Source organism: Narcine bancroftii, chromosome 13 (genome assembly GCF_036971445.1).
Source record: "Narcine bancroftii isolate sNarBan1 chromosome 13, sNarBan1.hap1, whole genome shotgun sequence".
NCBI lineage: Eukaryota > Metazoa > Chordata > Chondrichthyes > Torpediniformes > Narcinidae > Narcine > Narcine bancroftii.
The window spans coordinates 88,400,466-88,418,767 of record NC_091481.1 but is presented as its reverse complement, the minus strand read 5'-3'; the positions used below and the strand labels follow the sequence as shown (position 1 = coordinate 88,418,767).

The following is an 18,302-nucleotide window of genomic DNA, read 5'->3' as shown; positions in this document are numbered from 1 at the left end:
ATCAACGTTAAGATTGGATTGTCAGGAGGTCAACATTTTAAAGTCCAAGTGAATAACATGAAGGTGATACCTACAATTCTCAAGCAGCAAACAATTTACTGGAGGAACTCAGAGGGTCAAGCAGCATGGGGGTAAGAGAATAGTGGACCTGACAGTTCCCGCCCGAAACGTCGACTGTTCTTTTTCTCCCACAGATGCTGCTCGATCCGCTGAGTTCCACCGACAGAGTTCCATTGCTGCAGATTCCCACATCTGCAAATCCTCGTGTCTCCTACATCCAATTCTTATTCTCATGTGTTCAGATAAGTGACTTAGGGAGCTTTCTCATCTCAACATGTGGACAAGAAAGAAATATTGTCCCAAAGATAGAGTTAATCCAGGTCGTGAAATTTCTCATGGAATTACAAACAAGAAAGCCAGCACTGGATTTTTTTTTACAATGTTTTTTTCTGATTTTGTAGGAACAAGTACATTTTGATCTTGTGCGAAGTCACTGCAGTGTACATGCACCTTAATGTGCTATCAGAACACTGCTGTAATTATATTTCTGCATTAGCTAGTAGTGAGGTGACTGGAAGTGAGGATTAATGTACAAAAAGCACTCTCCATGAAAGAGCCCCATGAAGGTAGATCTATTTAAGATGGAATGAAGAAACTCGAAACACAAAGGCCATTTCAGTTTTAGTACCAAATTCACCAACATAATGGTAAGTGGCAAATGGGATCTAACGTACAATACAATACGCTGGAGAAATTCTGCAGGTCACAAGGCATTCACAGGAAGTAAAGAATTACCAATGTTTCAGGCCTGAGCTCTTCATCAAGGTGTAAGGAAAACTCAGACAGATGTCGGAATGAAAAGGAGGAGAAGGCCTCTGTGGCAGAAAGGGCAATACCAAAGGATAATACCTTTTGGCAGCCTAATAGAATTTTTGTGTAATAGTACATTTTCTGTTTTATTACATGATAATAAAAGAATCTTGAAACCCTCCATAGGAAGAGGTTCTAGTAAATTACAAATTTTGTGACAATTGACCAAGGTGTGCATGACCTTCTGTGAATTCCAAAGGTTTGGAATGCAAACCGAAGTGGAAACCTGATCTGCTTCTCTACAAATATATTCACAATGCAGAAGCATCTCTCAAGTATTACCAGCAGAGAAATGTTGATTATTAAATGACAGACTTAAGTCAATTATTCAATGGCTCCATGTGAAACATAACCCATAATGAATAGTCACATATTTCAACGTGATATGAAATTGGAGGTGATTCATTATGTGAAAAAACTGTAACATTAGTAAAACCTGACACAGATTTGAACAAGTCTTGTTAGTTAGGTGAAGCAAGAAAGCTAATCAAAATCTTATTTGGTGGTGTCAATGCACAGAGCACTGACCTAACCAAGACTGTTGACGTGCTTGCAGGACCTCGCACTGAATAGCAGAAAAAATGTTGCCTTTCTAGTCCGTGAAACTCCCATCACTGTCAAAGAGTTCCAGTGGTTTGGAGAAGATGATTGAGTAGACTGGGGCACATTGTGACAAAGCAATGATTTGCCACACCAACAACACACTTCGATAGTTTGCAGCAAAACTCTGAGACGGATTGCTATATCGCATGAATCGCTGCTGCAACAAATTCTATCTTGTTCATCCTGCCTAAAAACCCATTCCTTGCATTAGGATTACAAGCCTTCACATTGAGATTTTGTACTGCAATAAACCTCAAAACCTTGACAAAGAACGGAGAACATCTTGGAGAAATGCGCTGCTGGGGAGGTCACAGCATAAATGGGAAAGGGACATTTCAATTGGCAAGAGATGAGGTGGACAGAGATTATGCTCAGGTCTGGATTACATGATCAATCTTCCTGTTCAAAGAAGAACTTGAAAGGGAAGGATTTGCTGTTCTGTGGGAAGAAGATGGAGGAATGGCACTGTGAACTGTGCGGAGCTGGTGTGGGCTCCAATCCTCACCTTGTGATATTTGGGTTCAGCCCTGTTCAACTCTGGATTCCTATGGGCCATTGTTCAGGTCCACTGATTAAAAGTGCACTGTGGCCACAGAGCACATCTCTCCAAAGGAAATTGAAGCCACAAAGAGCATGGAACCCTCTAGGATTCATTTCTGCAAAAATACTGTCAACTAGCACAAAGCAGTGTTATTTGAACCTCAAAAAGAATGCGAGGATAACTTCCAAGCAGAAGTCGTCCATTAATGATTCATTTTTAAAATGTTTACATTTTAAAAATATTTAGACATACAGACCCTTACGGCCCACGCATTAGATCTGCCCAAATACCCCAATTAACCTACAAGTCCCATAGGTTCTGAAGGATGTGAAGAAAGGGAAGCACCGGAGGAAACCCTCACAGACAAGGGGAGAACATACAAACTCCTTCCAGGCAGTACGTGGGTCGGTGGTGCTGCAACGCTGTGGCACTAATCACTCCACTTGCTGTGCTGTTGAATTTTATATGAAGGTTATGGATCTCTGTGAGGTTGAAATATTGCCCTTTATAAGCAGCACTTTTTCTGGAGAAGTAGTATTGATCTTTCCTGCTTATCCTGTTCGAACTGTGGTTTTCAAACCAGCAGAGCTGACAATCTCATCACAGACAAATTCTGCATGCAGTACTACTTCCAACATTTGGGAAAGCTTCAGACAGGTTTCACAGTGCTGAAGCAACTGAAAATTCTGCTGAGAATCTGGAATGGAATACCATAATGGGAGCAAAGAAACTCTTGCTCTACTCTGGTTCAGGATTTTCCCAATCGGACGCCCCTGGATAAACAATGAAATCTGGAACCTCCTGAGAGCCACCGGGCATTAAGTCTGGAGATCAAGAACACTAGGTGAAGCGCAAGTTTGACCTACAGAAAGCCATCTCACAGGCAAAATGGAAATTCTGGATGAGAATGGAAACAACAAAGGATACCTGACAGCTGCGGCACAGCCTAAATAACATTGCACCACAGGACAGGCCCTTCAACCCACAATGTTGTGCTGACCTATCTAAACTTACTTTAAGCAATCTAACCTTTCCTTCCCTCACACCCATCACCCTCTACTTTTCTTGCATCCATGTACCTATCTAAGAATCTTTTTCAATGTCCCTATTGTACCAACCTCCACCACACCCCTGGCAATGCAAATCAGGCGCCCACCACTCTCTGTGTAATAAAACATACCCTTGATGTCTTCCCTAAACTTTCCTACCCTCACCTTGAACAGATGTCCTCTGGTGTTTGCTGCTCTCACCCCGGGAAAAAGGTGCTGGCAGTTCACCTTACTGACGCCTCTCATAATCTTGTAGACTTCAATTAAATCCCCTCTCATCCTTCTTTGAACTAAAGAAAAAAGCCCCAGCTCTATTAACCTTGCCTCATAAGACATGTTCTCCAATCCAGGCAACATCCTGGTAAATTTTGTCTGCACCCTCTGTATCGCTTCCACATCCTTCCTGTAATAAGATGACCAGAACGAAACACAGTATCCTAAGTGTGGTCTAACCAGAGTATTTGTAACATGACACCCCCAAATAATGAAGGTCAGCATGCCTTCTGAACTACCCTATTAAGCTGTATGACAATCTTCAGAGATCTATGATTTTGGCCCCAAGGTCCCTCTGTGCTTTCACCCCCATTAACCATTACTCGGCCTTCAAATTTTACTTTCCAAAATGCATTACTTCACACTTAGCTGGATTGAACTTCATTTGCAACTTTTCTGGTAACTCTGCATCGTGTCTATATCTTGTTGTAACCTACACTATCCACAGCACCTCCAATCTATGTTTCATCTGCAAACCTACTGACCCATCCTTATACTCTTCATCCAGGCCATTGATAAAAGTCACAAAGAGCAGGAGTCCCAGAACAGATCCCTGCAGCACCACTAGTCACTGACCTCCAGGCAGAATACGTTTCATCTACTACTACACTTTCCTTTCTGCAGGCAAGCCAATTCTGAAACCTGCTACAAAACGAAATCTAGTGCAGTAGGAGAAAGCAGAGCTTCACTTCTAGATGAGCTCAATGCTGTCTACACGTGATCTGACCAACAGAACAAGGAAGAGCCACTGCGTACCTCCATGTCCCCTGATGATCCTATACTGTCAGTATCCGAAGATAATGTACGGGCTGCCTTCAGAGAGTGAATCCAAGGAGAGCATCTGGTCCAGATGGAATACCTGGCTGAATACTGAGACCCTGTGCTATCCAACTGGCCAATGAATTCACGGATATCTTCAATATCTTACTCTGGACAGTGCAAGGTACCCATCTATTTCAAATAAGCGTCAATCATACCAGTGCCCAAGAAGAGTGTGTAACCTGCTTTAATGACTATCCACAATGATGAAATGTTTTGAAAGGCCGGTGTTGAAGCATATCAGCTCCTGTCTGAGCTGCAACATGGATCCATTCTAATTTCACTACCGTGGCAAAAGGTCTACAGCGAATGCCATCTCACTGGCTCTACACAAAGCCCTGGAACACCTGGACAGCAAAGATGCAGACATCAGGATGCTCTTTATCAACTACAGTTTGGCACTTAACACCATCATCCCTTCAAAACTGATCAGCAAACTCCAGACCTGGACCTCAACACCCCACTGTGTAATTGGATCCTGGATTTCCTCACATCCAGACCCCAATCAGTGCGGTCTCCGCAATCTCCATCAACACAGGAGCATTAAAGGGCTGTATACTTAGTCCCCTTCTCTACTTGTTTTACACCTGTGACTGTGGGGCTCAGAACGACTGCCTTCAAGTTTTACTTTCCAAAATGCATTACTTCACACTTGGCTGGATTGAACTCCATTTGCAACTTTTCTGCCAACTCTGCATCGTGTCTATATCTTGTTGTAACCTACGACAACCTTCTACACTATCCACTATGTTGAACATACCACGGTAGTTGATTGTATAAAAAGAGGCGATGAGCCAGCATACAGGATGAAGATTGAAAACTTAATTGAATGATGTACTATCAACAACTTTTGTCCCAATTACAGAGAAGATTGAAAAAATATGGGGAAGTTTCTGGATATAAAGTTAATTTTGAAATAACTGAGATTATGCCCTTAGCTGTGGGTGATTATACAGATTGTAAAATAGTCACAAAATTTAGGAGGCCAGATATAGGTATTAACTACTTAGGAATTAGAATTGATATGATTTGAAAACTTTATATAAATTGAATTATTTATCTTTGCTTAATAGAGTTGTAACAGATTTTAAAAAGTGGAATAATTTACCTATTACTTTAGTTGCTGAAAGAAATTGTGTTAAAATGAACGTTTTTCCAAGAATTCAATGTTTTTCTATAATTTCCCATCCCAATTCCTTCAAAAAATTTTAAGGCCTTAAATATGGCGATTAGAAAATTTTTATGGAAAGATAAAATGCCAAGGGTCTCTTTGGAATAATTGACTTGGAAGTATGAATTAGGGAGTTCATGTCTTCCTCATTTTAAGAATTATTATAAAGCAGCTCAACTGAGATTTATAAATGTGTGCCTCGTTTAGATAATATTCCAGCTTGGACCTCCTAATGAATTTAATGCATTTTTTTAAATGGAATTCGAAATTGCAATTTGGAAGTAGGGAATCATCCATTTTGAAACATTTGATTGAGTTGTGGAACAATATTGATAATGAAATTGGTATGAAAGGTTTAATATCTAAGAAAATGTCCCTATATCAAAATAGGCTTATTCCGTTTTCAATGGATAACCAATTCTTGAGGATTTAGAGACAGAAGGGTATTAAGAGGATTGAAGATTGTTTTGAGGATGGGAGATTTATAATATTTGAAAGAATGAGGGAAAAATTTAATATACCTGGTAATACTTTATTTTGTTATTATCAAGTTAAATCTTTTTTATCTAGCAAAATAAGTCCTATTTTGAAGTTACCTAATCAAAGTGAATTAGAATTACTGATTTGTAATACTACTGTAAATAAATTTATTTCATTAAAGTATAACTTACTTCAAACTAAGGCCCCAAAAATGGGGTGCATAAATCTAGATTAAGATGAGAAATAGATTTAAATACACAAATAAGTGAAAAGGATTGGATGGATGTGTATAAGAATAATATGTGTAAGATATAGGTTAGTTTAATATAATTTTTTACATTAATTAGACTCCACAAAAATTAAATAGATTAAATCTTGCTGAATCAGATCTATGTTTTAGGTGTAGATCTGAGGTTGGACTTTTTTACATTCAACTTGGCAATGTCCTAAAGCTAGACGATTTTGGTTAGATAATTTTTGTGGAACGAATTAAGGGGGTGAAATTCCCACAGGACCGGATGTTATTTTTATTGAGTAATATTAAGAATATAAGGTCAAAATTAAAATTAAATATTTATCAAATTGAATTTGTGTTAATTGCTTTAGCAGTTTCTAGGAAGTCAGAAATAGATTTAGGTATGGAAAGATGGCACACAGAACTTCGCTGTTGTATACCATTGGAGAAAATTATTTATAATCTGTGAGAAAAATATTAAATTTTTTGGAAAATATGGAGCCCATATTTACAAAATTTTGGTTGCATTATGATTGGCTCTCAGAAGATCTCACTTCTTGGTAACCGCCAATAGACTTTATTGTATAAATGTTTTATTTTCTTGGCATTCTCTGGGTTTTCTTTCTTTTCTTTTAGGAGTGGGGGAATGGGAGAGTGAGTTGGGAGGGGGGAGGGATAACAATATACCACATGTATAATTTTTTTGGAAATAATTAGAACTGAAATCATTTGAATGTAATTATTATTGAGGTTTAAAAATGTATAAATAAAGTATTAAAAAAAAACAACCTCCCACTCAATGCCACCAAAAACAAGGAGCTGAATGTTGACTTCAGGAAGGGAAAACCAGAGGTGAATGATCCAGTGATTATTGAAAGATGAGAGGTGGAGAGGGTGAGCAAATTTAAGTTCTTGGGTGTCACTATCTCAGAAGATCTTTCCTGGGTCCATCATGCCAATGCCATCATAAAGAGCACTACAGCACCACTACTTCCTGAGGAGTTTGCAGATGTTCAGTATGACATCAGAAACCTTGGGAAATTTCTATTTATGTCTAGTGGAAAGTGTGCTGACTGGCTACATCAGGGTCTGCACTAATACCTCGGAGTGTAAAGCCCTGCAAAAGGTCGTGGACGTAGCCCAGGACATCACAGGCAAAACCCTCCCCACCATCTACAGGGAACGCTGCCGTCAGAGAACAGCAGCAATCATCAAGGACCCACACCATCCAGCACATGCTCTGATCTCACTGCTGCCATCGGGAAAGAGGTATCAGGGCCACAAGACGTGCACCAGCAGGTTCAGGAACAGCTGCTCCCCCTCCACCTCAACCACAAACTCAATCAGAGCCTCATTCATGTACTCTTGCTTTGGATATTGATTACTGAATATTTATTTTTTGGTATTGCACGGTCACTTTGTTTACATTTCTCTCTTTAGTATGTGGATCTTTTCTTGAGTGCAGTTTTTTGCACAACTGATAAATAGAAATTCTGCCTGTCCCTCAGGAAAAAGAAACTCAGGGTTGTATGTGATGTCATGCATGTACTTCAAAAATAAATTTGGACTTTGAACTTTGCAGATCAGTGGGACTAGGCAGAACAACAGATTAGATGGGGGAAGAGCCTGTTTCTGTGCTGTAGAGTTGGTTCTATTTATATTGAAATACAATACAGATGAGAGAGAGTGAGTGTTCCCCTGCAGAGCTCACGCTACATGAGCGTGGAGAAGAACATGTGCACCAAAGCCTAGGAAAACGAGAATGGTTTATTGCTCTGGCCGTTGTGCTTATATGGGCCCAAGGCGCTGACATCAGGGGCCCATGTTATCGGAGCGCCGGCCTGGGATTGGCTGGCATTCCTGCCAGAGTTTCCCATCTTCCCGCTGTGTGGAGGTCACCCGGATCGAAAGCCGTTGTCACCGCCAGGTCTGCGTGGCCATCGTTGACCATTTTGCGGGCCAGTCCGTGTCTCTGCGTGCAGGCTGAAATTTGATGTTATGATGTTCACAATGAAACATTACTGCTTCAAATGATAGGTGGATTAATTACTGTGAAATAACATTGAATAGAGCATGAATTAATTTGATTTAATGGGATAACTGGGATGTGCCTTTGGTGTTTTTGCAGATACTTTTGCCAGCAAGGTTTCAGCGTTGCAAGACCAGTATGCAGATGCCTCCATTGGGAACGTAACTGGCAGCAACGCCGTGAACGTGTTCCTGGGCATTGGAGTGGCTTGGTCTGTTGCTGCCATCTACTGGGCTACGAAGGGCAAGGAGTTTAAAGTGGACCCAGGCTCGCTGGCTTTTTCTGTCACACTCTTTACCATCTTAGCCTTTGTCACGATCAGTATTCTCCTCTTCCGAAGACGGCCACAAATAGGTGGTGAACTTGGAGGTACACGTGGCGTAAAGATGCTGACCAGCGCTATATTTGTGAGCCTGTGGTTGTTGTATGTTGTGTTTTCAGCCCTGGAGGCTTATTGCCATATTCGGGGGTTCTAAACGGAGGAGCTTTTCGTCTCTGTTGGGAATGGGCTCCTGCCAGAGCTGCTAAAAGTGATGAAGTGGCAGCGTGACATAATCCCAACACAGAGAAGGCATTTTTTCAGCATGGATCATTAAACTAGACCTTCACTGGCAAAAAATTAAAAGGCAAATTCAATCAGTTGAGATTTTGTTTTGCCTCACCAAAACAATGGCTGTTGCCAGCGGCCAAAATTCAAGAAACCACCTGAAATTGTTTTTTTTATTCAAATGGATTTAGACTTTGTTTTTTACATCTCTGAACTGAGCTTGCTCTGTTACGAATGTCGAGGAAGAATCTGATGTTGAAGATGAAGTTTTAGTCAGATGGAAAAAGCAGCTCGCAACTTTGGTCCACAATATCTGTGTCTTGTATGGTTGTACTAATTCATCTCATTGAATAAGCTGCCCAGTGTTTGTTCACTTCATTTGAACAGCTGAAGGGTAAATCATGACATGGTCATAAAATAACGGGAGAAACATTGCCTGTTAACTCTGAGGGAATATATTTATTACATGTGTACAGTAGGCTAGGTGTACTTTTGTCTTGCTGTAAAATTCCCATGTTGAAGTTGCATCCTAATACTGAATTTGTCAAAGTGGCAACACACACTTGTCCGACTTTTTCTAAAATTAGTGTAGATTCCAAATTCATGGCAACTTTTCCTGTGGTAAATTTCATTTATTAAACTCGCTACACTCACAAATAATTTACAGAATTGTCTTGTTTTCTCCATTTCAATATCCGGTCACCAAATTAGACTGAAAAGACTTCCCGAAACATTATCTTGGATAAGTGGATGAACCTCCAATGCAAATAGACCGAGAATAAAGTTAGCAAATCATTCTAAACTGACCGTGATGGACGGAACTTTAAAATGGGAGGATTAAAAAGTTTTAAAAGGCTATGAACAGAAGAATTATCAAAGGAAAGTCTGAGGAAACTCTTGCAGAGAAGAGCATCTTATTTTTACTAAAATACAGACAGCAATGGCAGATGCGTGGTTCAGAACTTGGAAGTAACACAATATTCATTGGTCAACAAAAGGGGCTGCAGATGATGAAGAACTGGAGAAGCACACAAAATGTTGGAGAAACTCAGCATCCGTGGAAGGTAACTCTTCATCAGGAAATAGCAAGAAATGAGCCATGCCCAAGTGAAAGTGTAGGGGTGGGGGAAGGGGAACAGGTCAACAGGTATCATCTTCCTCTGCCCCCTCCTAACACCTCCGAACATCTTTTTTATCCATTCCCACCTCCCACCAGTGTTCAGCCTCACTTGCTGACCTGTGCCTCTTCCTCTCCCCCACCACACCCTTTTATTTGGGTGCCGACACATTTTTTTGCTATTTCTGATTAAAAGTTTCAGCTCCGACTGTCAACCTTCTCTTGCCTCCATGGATTCTGCCTGACCCATGTTCCTCCAGCTCTATGTGTGTTGCTACAATAATCAATGTTATCAATTTCAATCAGATATGCTTAGATTTTTGGTTCTATTCCATTTTACCCAGTTTTCAAGATACTAAGCAACAACTTACTATTTGAACAAGCAGCGCAGTAGCTCTGCCTGTCTTACTTGCATCTGAACCCTGAAGAATCAATTCTGACAGGCGAGTGAAGATGCTATCTTTTGTTGAGAGTTTATATTAAGCCTCCATCTGTATAGATTCCATGGTGCTATTTTGTCAAAAGGGCAGTTCTACCCCCATGCTGTGCCCAATAAACAACTATAAATTTACTGTTGCTGGGAGTTTGCTGGAGTTTTTAGTTTCAGAGATTACATTTTTTAAAAATCAACATGTTTGGAGCACCCACAAGTTCTGAAATAAATTATAAATGGCTTGCTTTCTGGGGCATATTTTCAGATACACAGTCAACGAATATGTGCATCTTCGCTACAAAAATTAGGATCTTTTAACCCTCTGCTACTGCCTTAGTAGGAGACAGATGTATAAAATGTTAAATCTTCTATGGTTCTATTACTGGCTCAGGTTTTACATTAGAGAAAAATTTGGACAGGTCCGTGGATGAGAGGGGTATGGAGGGCTATGGACTAGGTGAAGGTCAGCGAGACAGGGCAGAATAACAGTTCAGCACAGACTAGAAGGGCTGAAGGGCCTGTAGTATTCGTGGTTCTATGGTTTATAGGCTCTTGGAACATTTTATTTACAAAACCCAGACAACAAAATTGGAATGAAGTGGTCAAATACCAGTTTGCAACCTCCCAGAAAGTTCAATCATCTTGTAAATGACTGAATTCAGCAACAAGTTTAAAATAATATTTCTGATTTGTTATGCACTGACTTTTAACCAACTGTTCAGATGGGAACAAGGCTGGATCGAGCAGGACACTTAGTTTATTCTTTGTTCGTCACGGAGGTCACAAAGCGTTCAAGTTTCCCGTGTTTTGAAATTGCTGATTGGAGTTAAGTAGGTGCACCTGTCCGCGAACAAGTTACTCTTTTCCTCCTTGCACTCTACGACAGAGGAGCTGTACCCGTTGGTGAGGGTTAGTCAGTCTAAAAGTAAATTGGGCTTTCACATACTTAGCACTCTCGCGTTCACTTCACAGGACTTGGAGCACCTGAAGTTTGGAGCACCTGCTTCAAACATGGAATGGGAAGAAATTCAGATTTCTGTGAAACAGTTTCTGGAAGTGGCAGATAGAATCATAGACACCACCACAGCCAAGTGAGTACAGTGAAGGAACGTTCTGGGAGTTGCAACTTGAAGGTCATTCAGAGAGAACTACCTTATTTACATTTGAACTCCAAGTGTATGAGAATTAGTAAATACTGCTGCAATCTGTAGGTAACTAGAATTCATCACAATGTATCTGCAAAATGGTAAGAAATACACAGATTCCAATTGTAAAAGTTACTTTACAGATATCTATGTGTTACTTAACCGAAAGAATTGTTATTTGAATATAAATTGGTATACTGAGCTTGCCAGCTACATTCAGCAATCTAGGAAAAGTATATTCGACTTAAAAAGCCCAGCATACACCCATGCAAACTACCGCCAAAGAAAAAAATTGAGGGCAAGGAGAAAAGATACAAAAGGGATTGGGACACTAATGGAGAGCAACAAGAGATAACAGGAAGAAAATCCAAAACCAGGAAGTTCAGAAGACAAAATTTGGTTTGGAATCAAAACTGTTCAGGAGCATAAAATAACAGAATGTTCTCCTGGCAGGAATATCCAAGGAAGGATGTAGGGATTGAGAGAGAAAATAATCTAGATGAGAGATGGTGGAACTAGTAGTGCACGTGGAGTATTTTCTCAGATAAAGGTATGGTGCCAAAGTACTGACGTGATTTCCTGCTGTTAAGAGGGACAGATGACTGCCAAGGGAACATACACCAATCAGTAACATCAGTGGGTGAGAAAGTGCTACTTCATGAGAAAATATAAAGCACCCAGGCTCAGAATCTGTCATTAGTGGGACTTCCATTAAGGCAGCACGGATCGGGACTGGGGTTCAAATCCTGCACCGTCTGTCAAGAGTTGGTACATATCTATGAGGGTTTTGACTGGGGGCTCCAGTTTTCTCCCACTCTTCTAAACATACCGGGGAGAGGGTTGGGGGGGGAGGGGATGTAGGTTAATTGAATGTAAATTGGGCATTATGGACTCGTGGGCTGAAATGGCCTGTTACTGTGTTGTATGTTTAAATTTAAAATTCCTGCCGGCTAACCTCATGGAGGATTGCTGTTGAGAGTTTTGGTGCAAAAATTTTCCCTTTTCTGATATCTGCTGCTCTTGGACATGGATTCAACAGGATCTTTGGAATCAGGAAAGCAGATGAGTGCACACCCACTATGAAAGATCAGTCTCAAGGGCAGCCAACACTCCATTCTGTTATCTGTGCCTCGATTCCACACCACTTCTCACCATTGAATTCATCCATTATGTAGTACTTCACATCAAGGCCTTCACAGAAGGATTCGGACACTCACCAGAATTGATAAAACCTGGTTTAATTGGCCAGTCATTCCTGAAGGAGGGCTTAACCACGAGACATCAACTACCTTTCACTTTCTGAGTCCTGCTGCCTTTCTCCAGCACTTGGTGCCTTGGATGCTTTTATTAACTTTCTAGCGAGTGTAATATAACGGTTGTAGCATTTACACGACTACTTCTTTCTTTGGCTTGGTTTCGCGGACGAAGATTTATGGAGGGGTAATGTCCACGTCAGCTGCAGGCTCGTTTGTGGCTGACAAGTCCGATGCGGGACAGGCAGACACGGTTGCAGCGGTTGCAAGGGAAAATTAGTTGGTAGGGTGTTAGTAGGAGCTGAATTATCATAAGATTATAAGAAGCAAAACACTAATGTGTTTAAATATTAGTATTAGACAATCACTTCACACCAACACCATAGGTTTAAAGGACAGGATATTTATGCCCTTTAAAATTCTCAGAACTCATAAAACAAAACAACAGATTTTTAGGGTATTTTTCAATAACAAATTCACATCATCTTGAGTGATTTCTCGATGTGTATGTACAAATGGAAATCCTGGTTGGTCGCAGAATGAATCCAAAATTCCCCGCGATTGTAAAATGGAGGTGCAGCAGACTGACATGAGAACAATGAACAGTCACCATGGCTTCCAAAAAGCCAAATCTTGTTTCACCAATCTCAGTGTATTCTCTGTAAGCAGGAGTGGGCGAGCTGGAAAATGGATTTCCAAGAGGCCTTTGAAAAGGTGAAATCCACCAAATGGATGCAAGGGAGAGAGAATGTGGAATTTGCACACAGGTAGCAGAATGTCAACCCGAGCCTCATCCATTGTCTGGCCAAGCCTCAACATATACTTGAGCAGTCACATCCACCGATTGCCCCTTACCTGTTAGCCTGTGCTCCTCCCCCCACCCACAACCTTTTAATTCAGGTGTCTGTCTGTTTCCGACATTTCTGACGAACAGCTCAGTCCCAAATCGTTGACTGCCTTTGGCTTCCTATGTATGTTGTGTCACCTGCTGAGGTTCCCTGATGCTGTTGTGTACTGCGGTTGAGGAACAACACATCACATTCCTTCTGGAGACCCTTAAACTTGATTTCTCTAATTTCAGGTCTGTCTGATTCCACTGTTCCCATCTCTACCCTCCTGACTAACTTTTCTTTTCCCACCCCTCCCTCCTTATGGTTTTTTTCTCTCTATCTACCTCCATCTCACACCTTCTATCTTCCATCACTTCTGCAACCCCCACCCCCAGCTTCTTTCCCCCTTTATACATGTAATTTCACCTATTCTTTATTCGGCTTGATAATGGGTTCACAACCAAAATGTGGACTGATCATTTTAGCTCATGGAGGCTGTCTGACCTGCTGAGTTCCTCCAGCATTGCATTACTTACACAAGATTCTAGCATCTGCAGCTTTTGTCCTTCTCTAGCAGGATGGATTGATGGCTGGCCTCAATGAGGATAGTTGGTGAGAGTGATGAGATAGAAGGTTGGGACAAGGATTTGTGCTGGTTCTCTACTGACCTTCATTTGTCAGGGTATTGAGCATTGGGTGCCATAGTTAGCAGAGCGGTTAGGGGTTTGAGGGTTAATTGGGTGTAAATTTGGTGCTTGGACTTGTGGGCCAAAATGGCCTGTTGCCGTGCTGGATGTCTACATTTTTTTTTAAATTATATAAATTGGAGGTCATGTTATAGTTGTATGAGACACATTTGGCCTCATTTGGAGAATTGTGTTCCATTTTTGTCACCATGGTATAGGAAAGATGTACCTTTAAAATGTATATATTAGGTCAAATGCTTATGTTAATTGTGTGGGTTAGTGACAAGGAGTAGGCATGGGTCCCCCTGTGGGTCCCAGCTAAGCCTCCCTTTTTGTTGGTGATGGGAGCAATCCATACTGCAAACCTATACAAGCAAAGCTTCTCAACTCTTCCTCCATGACATTGATAACTACCTTGGAGTCTCCTCATGCATCTGTGATAAACTTGTCAAGTTTATTCACTTTGCTGCCAATTTCCTCCCAACCTCAAATTCACTTGGTCCATCTCCAGCAACACTTTTCCAATTTTCGATCTCTCTGTCTCCATATTGAGCGCACACATTTTCTACAAACCCACCAAATTCCACAGCTACCTCGACTACACCTCTTCACACCTTGTTCCCTGGAAGGATTCTTTCTATTCCTGTCTCACAATTTCTCAGTCTCTGTTGCATCTGCTCCCAGGATGAGGTTTTCCATGCCAGATCATCAGAAAGGTTCTCCCTTTTCAGTTAATTTTAGTTAATGGAAACTTTTAAATTAATCGAGTTAACTGAGTTGTTAATGTTTTATATGTTTGCTTTAGATTATTTAATTTTTTACACTTTAATATTAATTTGTAATGCCAGGTTTAACAATTGGCTAAGCCAATAGCCATGGCTTAGCAGGCTATTAGATACTTACATTTGTTCTGCATCTTCTCCCACACTTGATAATTATAATGATAGTATGACCTACTTTAGGTAAGAGGGTACTTCATAAATAGGTCTCGTTGTAAATTTCTGAACAATAATTTACCGAGCTATAATGGACCAGAATAAAATCTTCTTATTAACCAAAATCAAGGTGTCGCTGTGGTGTTCCATATTGTGCAGTGAACATATTTCATGTCACAAGGAATTCAGTCTTCCCCAGGGCAACACGCTATGTTTGAAAATCTTTGCTGACAAACCATCGTCTGAAATAGGACTTAACAAATATGCTCAGTTTCTGTAGCTATTTAACAAAAGATGCCAATTTGTTTGTCACACACATTAATTAAAACAGCGGTCAGGTGGATGCACTAGAAATATCCTCATGCATTTCTGTTCCGATGACATGGAGCAACTTCGATTCAAGTGCATTTTCCAAACCTTTCTGGCTTATTCCATGAGATGAAAAGATGAATTCAATGAGAAATTTAATTCTGTTGTCCCCTTAGTTGTTGTATGTGTCTTCCCATCTCATCTGTTAAAGAATGCTGTATATGACGTAACAGAGTGTGATTCATTCTGCTTGAATTGTCCAAGAGCATGGCATATCATTCAAAAATTGAATGAAATTTAATTTTGAATGTTTTCAACACATTTTTTCTTGATTGTCGTAGCCTATTGATGTATGAATTTGATGGTACTGTTACATGCTAATTTTAATATTATGCCAAAATGAGCCTTAAAATGCAGAGAATTGATGACTTATTTGAATAAGAACTTGTGAATGAATAAAGGACTCTTTCTTTTTCTTTCTTTGGCTTGGCTTCGCGGACGAAGATTTATGGAGGGGGTAAAAAGTCCACGTCAGCTGCAGGCTCGTTTGTGGCTGACCAGTCCGATGCGGGACAGGCAGACACGATTGCAGCGGTTGCAAGGGAAAATTGGTTGGTTGGGGTTGGGTGTTGGGTTTTTCCTCCTTTGCCTTTTGTCAGTGAGGTGGGCTCTGCGGTCTTCTTCAAAGGAGGCTGCTGCCCGCCAAACTGTGAGGCGCCAAGATGCACGGTTTGAGGCGTTATCAGACCACTGGCGGTGGTCAATGTGGCAGGCACCAAGAGATTTCTTTAGGCAGTCCTTGTACCTTTTCTTTGGTGCACCTCTGTCACGGTGGCCAGTGGAGAGCTCGCCATATAATACGATCTTGGGAAGGCGATGGTCCTCCATTCTGGAGACGTGACCCATCCAGCGCAGCTGGATCTTCAGCAGCGTGGACTCGATGCTGTCGACCTCTGCCATCTCGAGTACCTCGACGTTAGGGGTGTGAGCGCTCCAATGGATGTTGAGGATGGAGCGGAGACAACGCTGGTGGAAGCGTTCTAGGAGCCGTAGGTGGTGCCGGTAGAGGACCCATGATTCGGAGCCGAACAGGAGTGTGGGTATGACAACGGCTCTGTATACGCTTATCTTTGTGAGGTTTTTCAGTTGGTTGTTTTTCCAGACTCTTTGTGTAGTCTTCCAAAGGCGCTATTTGCCTTGGCGAGTCTGTTGTCTATCTCATTGTCGATCCTTGCATCTGATGAAATGGTGCAGCCGAGATAGGTAAACTGGTTGACCGTTTTGAGTTTTGTGTGCCCGATGGAGATGTGGGGGGGCTGGTAGTCATGGTGGGGAGCTGGCTGATGGAGGACCTCAGTTTTCTTCAGGCTGACTTCCAGGCCAAACATTTTGGCAGTTTCCGCAAAGCAGGACGTCAAGCGCTGAAGAGCTGGCTCTGAATGGGCAACTAAAGCGGCATCATCTGCAAAGAGTAGTTCACGGACAAGTTCCAACAAGGTCGGGTCAGATACAGCAATGAGCTCTCTGAACCCTTCTCCATTAACAATGGCGTGAAGCAAGGCTGTGTTCTCGCACCAACCCTCTTTTCAATCTTCTTCAGCATGATGCTGAACCAAGCCATGAAAGACCCCAACAATGAAGACGCTGTTTACATCCGGTACCGCACGGATGGCAGTCTCTTCAATCTGAGGCGCCTGCAAGCTCACACCAAGACACAAGAGAATAAAGGACTGACACACTGTTAAAACAAGGTGTCTCGTTGTGAAGGGTCCATTTTTTCCTCATGACCTGTTATTTTGCTTGTGAACAGCTCCTATCATCACACTCTGTATGAACAGTTTGTGTTAACGTACCTCTGCATCTCCCCAGCCCACTCTGATCTGTGGTTTTTAATTTGTTGCTGGTTAACAAAACTGGGTGGCGGTGTGGGGTGTGAGGAGGATGTAAGGAAAATGCAGAGGGACTTGGACAGGCTGGAGGAGTGGGCGGCTAAATGGAAGATGAATTTCAATGTGAACAAATGTGAGGTTATTCATTTTGGCGGAAGTAATAGGAAAGCTGAGTATTATTTAAATGGAGACAAGCTAGGGAGTGGGGAAGTGCAAATGGATCTGGGTGTACTTGTTCACCGGTCATTGAAGGCTAGCATGCAGGTTCAGAAAGCTGTGAAGAAGGCAAATGGAACGTTGGCTTTCATAAAGAGGGGATTGGAGTATAGGAACAGAGACGCCCTTCTGCAGTTGTACAGGGCCCTGGTGAGACCCCACCTGGAGTATTGCGTCCAGTTCTGGTCTCCAAACTTGAGGAAGGACATACTAGCTATAGAGGGTGTGCAGCGCAGATTTACAAGGTTAGTTCCAGGGATGGCAGGGTTGTCATATGCAGCAAGGCTAGAAAAACTGGACTTGTATCCATTGGAGTTTAGAAGGATGAGGGGAGACATGATTGAGGTATACAAAATCATCAGGGGGATAGACAGGGTGAAGTCTGATTACTTCAGGCTGGAAAGGGGTACTGATGGTAATGATCAGCCATGATCTAAAATGGCGGTGCTGGCCCGACGGGCCAAATGGCCTACTCCACCTCCTATTGTCTATTGTCTAAATCATTTCATTTTATAAATTAGTCAAAAGTAGTGATTTAGCAAGGGCAAAGCAATTGCGCTTTCGCCAAATACAATTTTTTGCCATAATTCCATCCCAGGCATCTCAGAGAATTAAAATTATTGGGGATGTTGTTAATCGACAAAATCAGACAAGTAAAAATGCTTCTGCCATGAATATAGACCCAAATTCCATGATCATACACAGGAAGTAGTGCCACAGAAAAGCTTTTTAACTTCAAGGCTATTCCTTTTCTTGGAACCATAGGATTTTACAGCACAGAAAACTGGCCTTTCCGGTTGGTGCCAAACTAGTTGGAGTGCCCTTATCTGAAATGCTGGGGACCAGACGTTTTTTTGGATTTTCTGGGTTTC

The 18,302-nt window shown here is 41.6% G+C and overlaps 1 protein-coding gene and 1 long non-coding RNA gene across 10 annotated transcripts in view; one reads left to right on the top strand and one right to left on the bottom strand.

The window, feature by feature from the left end:
- LOC138748445 (sodium/calcium exchanger 3-like) overlaps positions 1–9,277 on the top strand; it is a 173,627-nt gene extending 164,350 nt beyond the window's left edge. For 7 of the 8 annotated variants that reach the window (XM_069908686.1, XM_069908682.1, XM_069908685.1 and 4 more), the window contains one exon: positions 8,170–9,277. In XM_069908686.1, the coding sequence (XP_069764787.1) occupies positions 8,170–8,546 (377 nt within the window). In that variant the 3' untranslated portion in view covers positions 8,547–9,277. Of the gene's footprint in view, positions 1–194; positions 8,150–8,169 lie in introns of those variants that run through there. The other variant, XM_069908687.1, reaches the window with a different exon arrangement.
- The window catches only part of LOC138748448 (uncharacterized), a 162,847-nt gene that overhangs the window by 143,698 nt on the left and 847 nt on the right, over positions 1–18,302 (bottom strand). The gene's annotated exons all lie outside the window — the stretch shown is intronic.